Source organism: Cyprinus carpio, chromosome A20 (genome assembly GCF_018340385.1).
Source record: "Cyprinus carpio isolate SPL01 chromosome A20, ASM1834038v1, whole genome shotgun sequence".
NCBI classification, from domain to species: domain Eukaryota; kingdom Metazoa; phylum Chordata; class Actinopteri; order Cypriniformes; family Cyprinidae; genus Cyprinus; species Cyprinus carpio.
The window spans coordinates 25,257,453-25,270,091 of NC_056591.1; the positions used below are offsets into that span (position 1 = coordinate 25,257,453).

The 12,639-nt window shown below is 34.2% G+C and overlaps 1 protein-coding gene across 5 annotated transcripts in view; it reads left to right on the forward strand.

The window, feature by feature from the left end:
* efr3bb (EFR3 homolog Bb (S. cerevisiae)) overlaps positions 1-12,639 on the forward strand; it is a 41,222-nt gene that overhangs the window by 22,372 nt on the left and 6,211 nt on the right. For 4 of the 5 annotated variants that reach the window (XM_042778388.1, XM_042778386.1, XM_042778387.1 and 1 more), the window contains 17 exons: positions 2,550-2,684; positions 2,992-3,070; positions 3,501-3,636; positions 5,192-5,350; positions 5,442-5,553; positions 5,741-5,792; positions 5,886-6,058; positions 7,169-7,244; positions 7,392-7,553; positions 8,465-8,596; positions 8,697-8,764; positions 9,548-9,675; positions 10,075-10,166; positions 10,258-10,306; positions 10,449-10,555; positions 10,681-10,730; positions 10,826-11,282. In XM_042778388.1, the coding sequence (XP_042634322.1) occupies positions 2,550-2,684; positions 2,992-3,070; positions 3,501-3,636; positions 5,192-5,350; positions 5,442-5,553; positions 5,741-5,792; positions 5,886-6,058; positions 7,169-7,244; positions 7,392-7,553; positions 8,465-8,596; positions 8,697-8,764; positions 9,548-9,675; positions 10,075-10,166; positions 10,258-10,306; positions 10,449-10,555; positions 10,681-10,730; positions 10,826-10,931 (1,816 nt within the window). In that variant the 3' untranslated portion in view covers positions 10,932-11,282. Of the gene's footprint in view, positions 1-2,549; positions 2,685-2,991; positions 3,071-3,500; positions 3,637-5,191; positions 5,351-5,441; positions 5,554-5,740; positions 5,793-5,885; positions 6,059-7,168; positions 7,245-7,391; positions 7,554-8,464; positions 8,597-8,696; positions 8,765-9,547; positions 9,676-10,074; positions 10,167-10,257; positions 10,307-10,448; positions 10,556-10,680; positions 10,731-10,825; positions 11,283-12,639 lie in introns of those variants that run through there. The other variant, XR_006162819.1, reaches the window with a different exon arrangement.

Below are 12,639 nucleotides of genomic sequence, written 5' to 3' on the forward strand. Positions count from 1 at the left end.
GTCTCCATTTATTTGATTAAAAAAATCCAGTAAAACAGTAATTTTGTGAAATATTATTACAGTTTAAAATAAATGTTTTCTATTTTAATAAAATTAAAAGTGTAATTTATTCCTGTGATGACAAAGCTGAATTTTCAGCATCATTTCTCCATTTTCAGTGTCATATGATCGTTTAGAAATAATTCTAATATGCTGATTTGCTGCTGAAGAAACATTTAATATTATCAGTGTTGAAACCATGTGCTGCTTAATAAGTTATAGAAAACTCTGCTGCATTTTTTCAGGATTCTTTGATAAATAGAAAATTAACAATAACTAATCAAGTCCTTACTGTCACTTTAAAAAAAAAAAAAAAAAAAAATTCTCACCCTTTTGAGCAGTAGTTTATTTACTAGTTTTTTTTTCTTTTTAACAAATGACAAGTTAAGATTATTCATCACAAATGAATAAGCCTGGCAACAGTGCAAAAACTTTTTCATAATATATGTGACTTGAGTTAGGGTTATGCCTACATCTGATTCACACAAATGCACAGCTTTTAAATTTTGCATTAACGCAAAAAGTTGCAACATTTGAAATTTGAAATCGAAATTGACCTATAGTTAGACCGCTTTGATGCTCCCATTATAATCAACAAAGCTGGCTCCTTGTTGATGTGCCCCCTACGCACCCATAATTGCACCACAGGCGGAGACATTAATTACCCCTTTCTGCTGTTTGGTATGTGCTAATTGCTTTTTGATGTAAAGGGCAGCTGATAATTGACTCTTCCTGTGAGATGTGCACATGTCAGATGGGCAAAACTGCAGGGCTGGTTTAGTGCAACCACAGCACTGAACTAAAACACAATGTACTTTTATTTCTGGTCAACTAAACAGTCCAGCATCTTTCTGGGTGTGTAGCAGGAGGGTTTAAGCTGAGGTGAGAAGAGTTTCTGCAGGTTTAGCCCAGCGTCATGTGGTTATATAACCGAGGGACCGTGAGCGGAGCAGCAGGCTGACTGACAGCAGGGTGTGTGAGGGCAGAGGAACAGTGTGATTAATTAATGATGAGACGAACCCTGTGAGACCCTCAGCTCTTTTCCGACACACTCACCGCAGTGAAGCTCACACAGGAAGTTTTCCATTATATATGACAGACTTTCAGACTCCTATACAAAAAAGCATTTTCATAATCTCTGTTTTGTCTGATGTTTTCTTTTAAAATATTTCTTGAGAAGCAAGATAATCAGACTTGATAAAACTCAAGTGACTATATAGTTGCTTTCAAATATTAAACTGAAAGACTTTATGTAGTTCTGAGTTTAGTTGTGTACAATATTGTAATGTTGTATTATTTTTAATTTCAGACTTCTTTTGGATTTCTTTTAAAATTAAAAATGTTAAAATTAAATCAAATTTAGTTGTTTTCAATTTTTGTTTTCTTGTAAAAAAAAAAATCATTTAGAACATACTTAAGAAAAATTTAACTGAACATGAAAAATATGTATGTTAATAAGAAATTATAAGATTCATGTGACTCAGTAGTTGATTGTCTTGCTTTTAATGTTACTAGACAATTATTAGAATTATTATCAAATATTAAATAAAAAAAGATTTTATATAGTTATCAAGAATTAATGTTATATGTAATATTATATTGTATTGTTTTTTAATTTCAAACTTTCAGGTTAAGTAATTAAATAGAATTTTCTTAAACTGTTTTGTCATGTTTTTTTGTTAAAAAGATCATAAGAACGTACTTTGGACAAATGGTCTTAAAGAACAATATGTACGATAACATCTTTACTTACATTTTGAATTATGTTTGGATTAAGTGCAGATGATGATATAAAAGTCTTAAAGTTACAGTAGCACGAAAACACTGTTTTCTAAATGATGACATTTTTATTGCAAGAATCTTTGTCTAACATTAGAAATGAACTACTAAAAATGGGTTACAGATGGTGTTTTTACCATGGACATAGCTTACTCATCGTAAAAACAACACCTGTAGCCCATTTTTACCAACAGAAAAAAAAAAAAAAAAAAAGATATTATTTTAAACTGGAATGCTAATGTGCATTGAACTTGAATCATGTCCAGCCGATATCTGTTTTAAAGCAGTGGGTGAGGAATTCACTCCTTGATTTGGTTAATAAAAGCCTACTTTGATATTGACAAACATGTTTATAGTGCATTATTTTCAACATGTTTCTTGCTAGCACAGCAAAAATAGGCATAGTTCAAGTAATTCATGTGAGATGTATCTGGATGCCATGACAACCTCAAGCATGTTTCTTGCTAGCACAGCAAAAATAGGCATAGTTCAAGTAATTCATTGTTTACTATAGAAAAGTTAAAATGTATTTTTAGGTGTGACTGACCTAATCAACTGGCTTGGTTTGCCACCCCCCCCCACCCCCCAAGCTCAAACGAATGTATCTGGATGCCATGACAACCTCAAGCAACGTCAAGCTACGCCTATGGTTTTTACTTGTTTTTTTTCATTTTATTATTTTATTTGAAAGCTCTGTTTAAATCCTCTTTCTCTTTCTGTTTCCTCTGCAGCCGCTCTCCCTCCCCACTGCAATCCAGTAAGAAGGAGAAAGAAAGCCCAGCCGAGCTGACGGAGCGCTGCTTTCGGGAACTGCTGGGCCGTGCCGCCTATGGCAACATCAAGAACGCAGTGACCCCTGTGCTTATGTAAGAGACCCGCCACATATCGCGCCTGTGATCTTAGATTATGAAAGGCTTAGAATTACATTTTCTTAATCTGTGCAGGTATTGCTTACGTTTTTAAGGTAAAGCTATATGCCACTTAAAATTCAGTGAATTTAGTGAATTCTAGCCTCTTAATGCTGGCATTTTGATTAGAGACTAAAAGAGTAACTCAGAATATTTAATACTCATGTTCAGTTATGGAGTATTTATGACTTTTTAATTAATCTCCCTGCGGGTGGAGTGAGTGATTTTTAGGTTCTTAAGCTCGAGCTCTATTCTCTCACCACAGGCATCTTGATAATCACTCGCTGTGGGAAGGCAAAACATTTGCAGTGCGCTGCTTTAAGATCATCATGTACTCCATTCAGGTGAGTTCAGTCCTCTTTTAAATTGAGACAAGAATCTAAACTCGCTTGTTATTATGAAAAAATAAATAAATAGAAGAAATGTACACTAATGTTTACCTAATGAAAAACTTGAAGAAAATACTTGAAATGCATGCCATTGATTTTTATTTATTTTGTTATTTTTAAGTATCAATTTTTTTTTATTATTTTAATTTTATAATAAATAATTTTTGGTGGCACCAGCTGTTTGTCCTTACGTGTTTAAAGTTTTTTATATATATTTTAATAATATATTAGTAATCTTGCATTGGTTACAGTAGTGATGCAAAATTTTATGTTTATAAAACAAAACAAAAAAAATGTTTATAAAGTGTATAATATATATCTATAGATTTTTTTATAAGGTCATTTATTCTCTCTTCTTTGTCTCTATTTCTTTCACTCCTTCCAGTCCCAGCATTCTCATCTGGTCATCCAGCAGCTCCTGGGCCATTTGGATGCCAACAGTAAGAGCTCAGCTACAGTGCGTGCTGGGATAGTGGAGGTCCTTCTGGAGGCGGCTGCCATCGCTGCCAGTGGCTCTGTTGGTGAGTATGGATTTACAGCCCGGTTAATGTGAATCACTATCATAAATATATAAAACATTAAATAGTGCAGGCAGAGCATATCTCATTGCACAGCAACTGAGTTGTGTCTTTGCAGATGCTGTAACACATATCACATATTTTACACCTGTGCTCAGTATCTGGGTCACTCTCCCCCACACGTGAAGCCTTTCTTCTGGGAGAACAGAACTGTGACATTGCATCTGACCCAATCTCGATTTCAGACAAAAATATACATTTCACATCCCGACCCTCCTCTCTTACGTCAAGTCAGTGCTCATACCTAATATCCCAACCCTTCACACCTCTTCTTGCAGCAGTGCTGCTGACCCAAGGGGGATGACGCCACCTGCAGCTTTAAACTGAAAAGTGAAATTTGATTCATATTAAGGAATCTGGTCTTTTGGACATTTCGCAGTTTTAATTAACCTTGTAAAAATAAAAAACTGATTTATTTGATCCATCACTCAATGGTGATTCTGTATGTATATATATATATATATATATATATATATATATATATATTTTTATGATTTCATGATTGCATTATATATATATATATATATATATTTTTTTTTTTTTTTTTTTCATTTATAAAATTTTATATATATATATATATATATATTTCTCTATATATATATATATATATAATTATATATAAATAAAAAATTAATTGTGCTACAATTTTTTTTTGTTGTTGTTGTTTTTTTCGGCTATATATGATTTTCTATATATATATATCTATAATATTTCTGATATATAAAAAATTAATTGTGCTACAAAGTTGTTGTTTTTTTTTCCGGCTGATTTGCATTTTTTTTTTTTTTTTTTTTATCTGATTATGATTTAATGTTTTTTAAATTTTATACATTATTTTAATGAGTATTCAAAGAAGTATTCAAAATTTATCATTTAACTTACAATCTGCAGAGGAATGGAAAATTATTCAAATAGTCCATTTAATGTCAGAGAACTTTATATAAACAAAGTTTTTCCACTAAATTTTCTGTCACTGTTTGGATGCAGTAAACCACATACCAGAAAAAATTTGAGTCATGTTTGCATTTTCTTCTGTCACTGGCCATAATCCTAACCTTGTCTTCATCATTCATGCATGTGAAAATGTGTAACCTGGCTCAGAGCATGAAGAGAATTTTGTTTTTGTGGTATAAGGGATAAGACAAGACTTCTTCACTTTACACATGGTTGTTGAAAGCAAAAATGCTATGAAATGCATGTCATGTTTTGTGAGAGTGTTTTTCGCTAGAGAAAAACAAGCACTATTTTTGGAATCAGCACCACAAAATTAATAAGAAACAAGTATTGGATTTCATTCAGCAAATATGATGTAGGGTAGTGTAACCGTTGCAAGTCATTTTGACAATAATAAAATTAACAGTCCATTCACTAATTGGACACCTCAAATCAAAGCACCAGATGTCTCCAGCTGTACTGATTTTGTCTGCTCAGCTGCAGATGACTGATTTTAAAAAAGTCTCTGCATATATAAAAAAATGTTTTGTGTTGCTTATTTTAGGCCCCACAGTGTTGGAGGTGTTCAACACGCTGCTCCGGCATCTGCGGCTCAGTGTGGACTATGAACTCACGGGATCCTATGACTGCACCAACATCGGCACCAAAATCATCAAGGAGCACGAGGAGAGACAGCTACAGGAAGCTGTCATCAGGACTATCGGTGTGTGTGTGTGTGAGCATTATATGACCCACATTTCACATTTCAAATTTCCAGATTTTCCATTACTGTGGTCTGTATCTTTTAAAATCAGGCTCATTTGCAAACACGTTACCCACTTACCAGCGCTCTGAGGTGATGCTCTTCATCATGGGGAAGATCCCCATTCCAGGCATGCATCCCACGCTGCCCTCTACAGGCTCAGGGTGAGCACTGCAGTCACTATTCTGTCCCTAAATGTTTATTATGGTTATAACTTGTCAGTTATAGTTATCTAAAAAGAACCAACTCAAACAGAACAATTCAGACACAAAATCACTCTTTTACCTTAGAATGTCTTCACTTGAAATTTATGAGGTGAACATATTGTATTTGCTTCTATCTGTACTGCAGACCTGAGGGCAATCGAATGATCCAAGTCATGCTATTGAAGTCTTTGAGACAGGTAAACTCTACCTGCTTGATGCACCGTGAAAGAGAATTGCATCAATGCACAGATTTGATGTTGTGCAGGTAATGTTTCTCTCTGTCTTTTCAGGTCACATGTGGTTTCCAGACGACCAATATGCTGACAGCTCTGCCGAACTCCTTTCTGGACCCACTGCTGTCATTTGCTCTGCAAGAAGATGCAGAAATTCGACTGTTGGTGCTGGAAATTCTGGTCAGCCTTATTGATCGGCATGACAACCTCCCCAAGTTTTCAACCATCAGGTTAATGTCTTTACTAGATTTAAACCAAACAGACTAGGTGTCCAGATCATGGTGTACACATCAAAACTACCATTAAAAAGTTTGGGGTCGGTAAGATTTTTTAATGTTTTGAAAAGAAGTCACATTTATTTGATTAAAAAAATATGGTTAAAACAGTAGTATTATGAAATATTATTACAATTTTAAATGGCTGTTTTCTATTGTAATATATTTTAAAGTATAATTTATTCCTGTGATGCAAAGCTGAATTTTCAGCATCATTACTCCAGTCTTCTGTGTCACACGATCCTTCAGAAATCATTCTAATATGCTGATTTGCTGCTCAAGAAATATTTTTATTATTATCAATGTTGTGAACATTGTGCTGCTTAATAATATTTTTGTGGAAACCATTTCACATTTTTTTTCAGTATTATTTAATGGAAAATGTAATTGAAAGAAAATAGAACTAGAAACCTTTTGCAACATTATAAATGCCTTTGTCACTTTTGATCAATTTAATGCATCCTTGCTGAATATAAAAGTATATAAAAAAAAATCTTACTCACCCCAAATGTTTCATTGGTAGCATTTGCTGACAAACCAGGGGATTCTAGCAGTCAACTTCCATCATATATAAGTTACTGGCAGTCTGAGTTCCCCAGTCAGACTAACTTTAATCCGTATATATGTGTATGTGTGTGTGTGTGTGTGTGTGTGTGTATATGTATATATATATGTGTGTGTGTGTGTATATATATATATATGTATATATATATATATATATATATATATATATATATATATATATATATATATATATATATATATTTATTATTGTATGTATATGTGATATCGAAGGAAACTTTTAAAATTGTATTTAATAAAATAAAATTGATGTAACCAAGACTACGCAGGTGGGGAAAAAGTATTGACCAACATTAATACATTTTCACTACCTCATCAAAACCTAATGGATAAAATCAAGTCTTGCTCTACATTTAACTGAATATTCAGGTAAATGCGTTAAAATTTGCAGGTTATTTGACTATCTATAACAGAATCAAAATTCCTCTTCTGTAACAAACAGAGGTTTACTATAGTTTCATGTGTTGCTTTTTCCCCATGCAGTATCATCTCTGATATCTCTGTGCTTAAACTAAAAGTGGACAAGTGCTCCCGCCAAGACAACCTCTTCATGAAGAAGGTACAACATCCCTCCAATCAGTTCTCAACATCCTGTTGTCATTATTATTCTGATGTGAATCAGTGCTTTTATTGGGTATGCATCAGAGAACGCATGCATGTCTGAAGGGTTTTAAGTGTTTTGACAGCGATATCTCTCTGTTTTTAGCATGCACAGCACCTATATAGACACATCTACCTGTGCTGTAAGGAACAGAGCAGCGTGCGGCCTCACTTTGAGAAGCTCTACTCACTCCTGGCCCTCATCAGCATGGAGCTGGCCAACGAAGAAGTGGTGGTGGACCTGATCCGTGTGGCACTCGCTCTGCAGGTGCACCCTCATTGTGTTTACACTCTTAAAGTCCACATGAAATAAAGTTTAGGTTTTGTGGCTTTTTGTAAAAATATGTTAGCCTTAAGGATATCTGAAAGCTAGTGTGCTCCTAAACGGTGTCAAAATTCACAATTTACAAGGCAGGATTATATGTTACAGAAGTCCGTTACCTCCCTGTATTTCACACACAGTAGCTTGAATGATACCCACATTCATTCTGGTGATGTCTAATCTCCTCTATTTTATATCCTAAAAATTAGTTTGCTCTGATGTGAACAGCTGCAGATATACAACAGTGTCACCAAACACATCTAGGCAGGATTAGAGGCTACGGCAACGATTACCTACCTCTATTTCACATAGAATGACTTTAATGTTACCCAGATTCACTCTGGTGATGTCTAACCTTCTATATTATACATCCAGGAAAGCATTTTAGTCTGATATGAACACTTCTAGATATACAGCAGGGGTCACTTAATCCGATAAGGCAGCATTAGATATTACTGACATCAGTTCTCTCCCTCTGTTTCTCACACAATGGCTTTAATGTTTCCCAAATTCACTTTGGTAATTTCTAACCTTTTATATTTTATATCCAATGAAGCTTTTTAGTCTGATAAGAACAGTTGTGGATATATATAGCAAGTTCATCAAGTCTGACAAGGCAGGATTAGATACTGAAATCCATTAATTCTGTCATCTCTTAAGGTGACTTGACTTGACTTGTTGCCTCTATTTTATATCTTAGAAAGCATTTTGCCTTAAATGAATAGTTTTGTCTGTCAACTCTTTTAATGTTTTAAAATTAAAACTCCAATTAAAGTTTAAGTTTTAAGATTTTTTTAAATCAGTGGAGATGTATTTCAGTATTTTTTTCTAATCTTCCTATGTCGCCTTCTGTCCAGGACTTGGCTCTGAGCAGTGAGGAGATGTTGCCGGTGTATAACCGCTGTGCTGTTCATGCTCTGTCCTCTGCTTACCTCAATCTCATCAGTCAGCTCACCACGGTGCCAGCGTTCTGCCAGCACGTTCATGAGGTCAGTGCCACTCTAGAGTCTCTGCACTTACTGACAGTTTGTTCTCATCAACTGTATTTAAATTAAAATTAAAAAATAAATTGTATAAACCTTTTTGCAGGTGATTGAAATGAGACAAAAAGAAAGTCCTTACCTGTTACCTGAGGATGTCTTCATTGAAAACCCAAAGTACGACAAACGACGAGTCATCGAAGTTGTTTTGTTTAATGTTATTTATTTTGTTCTATTATTCAGCAAGGATGCATTAAATTAACCAGAAGTGACAAGAAAGATATTTATAAAGTTTAAAGGATTTCTATTTCAAATAAATGCTATTCCTGTTATGCGTATTCTATACATCAAAGAATCCTGAACAAAAATATATCAAGCTGTTTTCAAAATTATAAGAAATGTTACTTGAGCAGCAAATCAGCATGGTAGAACAATTTCTGAAGGATCATGTGGCACTGAAGTACTGATGCTAAAAAAATCAGCTTTGCATCACAGGAATAAATTACATTTTCAAAGAGAATTTTTCATTTTTGTACAAATGTTTCACAATATTATTGTTTTTACTGTATTTTGGTCAAATAAATGCAGTCATGGTGAATATGAGACCTCATACAAAAACATTTAAAAAATCTACAAACTTTTGAGCGGTTGACTGTATATATATATATATATATAATGGTGAATATGAGACCTCATATATACTAATATTTACAAAATATAGTCACATACAAAATTAGAGAGAGAGAGAGAGAGAGAGAGAGAGAGAGGAGAGAGAGAGAGAGGAGAGAGAGGAGAGAGAGAGAGAGAGAGAGAGAGAGAGAGAGAGAGAGAGAGAGAGAGAGAGAGAGAGAGAGAGAGAGAGAGAGAGAGAGAGAGAGAGAGGAGAGAGAGACTTTTGAGCGGTTGACTGTATATATATATATATATATATGATTTGCTTGTACTCTGTTGATTTCCCAGGATTCCTAAGACACTGGAGAAGCTGGAAGGAGAGCTGTTGTTTCAACAGGCCAAGATCACTGAGGTTCTTGGAGGCAGCGGCTATAACACTGAGCGACTAGCTACACCTTATGTCCCACAGTTCACAGGTGCATAGATGAGCATTTTATGCCACATCATACACCATGTAAAAATGTCTCTGGTCTTTTTGTGCACAAAATTATCATTGTGCACAGTTATCATGCACCCATCAAATCCCAGTGGATATCTTCCTCTTTATTGTTACCCACTGAATATTTTTATTTTCAATTGAAAATGTCACAACACACTCTAAATGTGCTGTGTGTGCCTCTCATGTTGTTTTCCAGAAAACAATTCTTATGGTCGCTATTGTAGATAAGCAGCTACTCAGGCTGTAGCCAGTGCAATTAAGACATTTGCATTGAAGATTAACTGATTAGCTTTAGACTAAAGTTGTTTCTGCTTATTAGCCGACTGACAGAGATGGATCACATAAACAGTTGATTAATTCCACCCTCGTCCCTTAGATGAGGACCGGCTGTCAAAAAGAAAGAGCATTGGAGAAACAATATCTCTGCAGGTGGAGGTAGAGTCCAGAAACAGTCCCGAGAAAGAGGAGGTAAATGAAAACATAAAAATATACAACACTCACAGATATAGTTGAATTATGGGAACAGTATTGTTCTGACGTTTGTTTTCTTTCCCTACAGAGAACACCAGCTGAAGAAATCACATTTGAAACACTAAAAAACGCCATTGGTAGGTTGATTTAATGAGAATTTAACTTGTTCTAAATTGTCCCTCCAGATATTTCCAGAACCTGCATGCAATCGTTTGCACCGTTATTGCTTTGTTAACTTCTCTGTTAGCCGAACAGTGTTAATGTGTTTGTGTTCTCCAGTGGATAGTGTAGGCGTGGATGAACAGGAGAAGGAACGCAGGAGACAGGTGGTTGAGAAGTTCCAGAAGGCCCCCTTCGAGGAAATAGCTGCCCACTGTGGTGCCAGAGTAAGTTAACTTGTTGCACTTTTCCTTTTATTTCATGAAAATGTATGCCGTTGTTGTCTTCTCCCACACTGATCAGCTCAATATTGTAATTTAGGGCTAATACTTGTTCTTCTGTTTCCTCCCAGGCTACAATGCTGCAGAGCAAACTTAATCAGATCTTTGAAATCACGATCAGGTAGGTTGCAGCATGCCTCATTTCAAACGTCAGCCATCTCTCTGAAAGATGTTTGTGCTGATAAATCTTATCTTTTCACTCTTTCTTGCTTGCAGGCCTCCTCCCAGTCCATCTGGAACCATCACATCAAGTTACGGCCAAACCCAGAGTCGCTCTGTCCCCGTTTATGAGATGAAGTTCCCGGACTTGTGCGTTTACTAGTGCAGCTCAACTCAGGATTCAGGAACCTTCAGTAGCAGCCAGAGGTGCAGAGAGCTGGAGGGTTTTAGGTATTAAATTATATTTTGATGTTTTTTAATAGAGGAAAAATAAGAGGTCGGCCCTGTCTTATAACCCTCGCCGCTGTATCATCCCCTGTTCCTATTGAACTACTGGAAGGATTTTGAACATTTGGGTTCCTGAGTTGAGAGTTTTCCCTATTTACGAATATTTTCCACATAATCTTTGATACTCTGCACTTCTATAATAAAATCAGCTAACATAAATCTGTATTTGCAGCAAAAACCCAACTCAAAAGGGGCGCAATTTTTTTTAACGAGATTACCTGGGTCATATTTCACCCTTAAAATCAAAAGAAAGAAAAAATAAGTTATATTTTGTATAAAGAAAACTTTAGTAACTTTAGTACTTTTAAGATTTTTTTTTTTACATTGTGACATTATTTTTATGACAATCACGCAAATTTAATGTGAAAATAAAAATATTTAAATTGTAAATTATTTATACATTAGGAATTTTTATTATGTCTTTAATTATGCTTAGTGCAATGCAGATTTCATTTAAAAATCATTGCATTGTAGTTATTGTTTATTGTAATATAATATAATAATATAATACAATTCAATTTACATTCAATTTAAAAAACTACAATATTGAGACTTTTGGAGGTCAATAGAATTTAAACGTCATAAAAATAATGTCATAATGTTTTGTGTTAAATGTATGTAATATAGTCATATTATGGTCATATATATATATATATATATATATATATATATATATATATATATATATATATATATATATATATATATATATATATATTATATATATATATATATATATATATTATATATTCATATTTGTGACCTTATTTCTGTTAGATTCACCTTTGTTCTTTTTTGAAAGTGAAGTGTCATAGTTCCATATTGAGAAAAAAGGGGAAACTGTCATCTCATGATATATTTTGACAAGTAAACAACATACCTTTCTACCTAGAGATTAAGTGCAATCAGTATAAATGAGGCTCATTTGTTGCTCTCAGATGATTTTTACTTGGTGCTAATTTCTGTTGCTAGTAGTTTGAGTTTTTATTAAATGAACTTTTTTATTGGTTCTTTAAGCATTGGTAGCTTGTTTTTCACTGCGATCTGCAGTCTGTAGATATCTGGCGTTCAGATCACTGGAAGTGACGTCTGTCTTCTGCTTGTGTTTACATGTTAAGCACAGTTGTTTCTAAGTGGCATTAAAGAGCTCCGGTGCTGAAGGAACTATTTAATTAGCACTTTATTTATCTAACCATACTCATTTGCTTAGCATCTGTAACCTGCTACGTTGTACTTATTTTTGAGTGCTTCCTTTTTATTATTTTTATTTTTTTTTAACTCAAGCATAATTTTTATTGTGTATATAAAGTTGCATATAAGATCTAGAAATATATGCAAATAATTGTTCATTCATTTTAGATTGCTTTTGGTTTCGATCATAGTCTGAGTGAGTGTGTATGTGTGTGTATTTCCCCATAAAGAACTAACCAGCATGATGTCTCCAGTTTAAAAGATCTGTTTTTGTGATTGACTGCTAGCTTCAGGGTTCAGAGACAAATGAAGAAAAAAAAAGAGCATGGCCATACATCACACTCCTGGACAAACTTTTTTTTATATATATAAGTCTCAGCTATGTCGTTTGA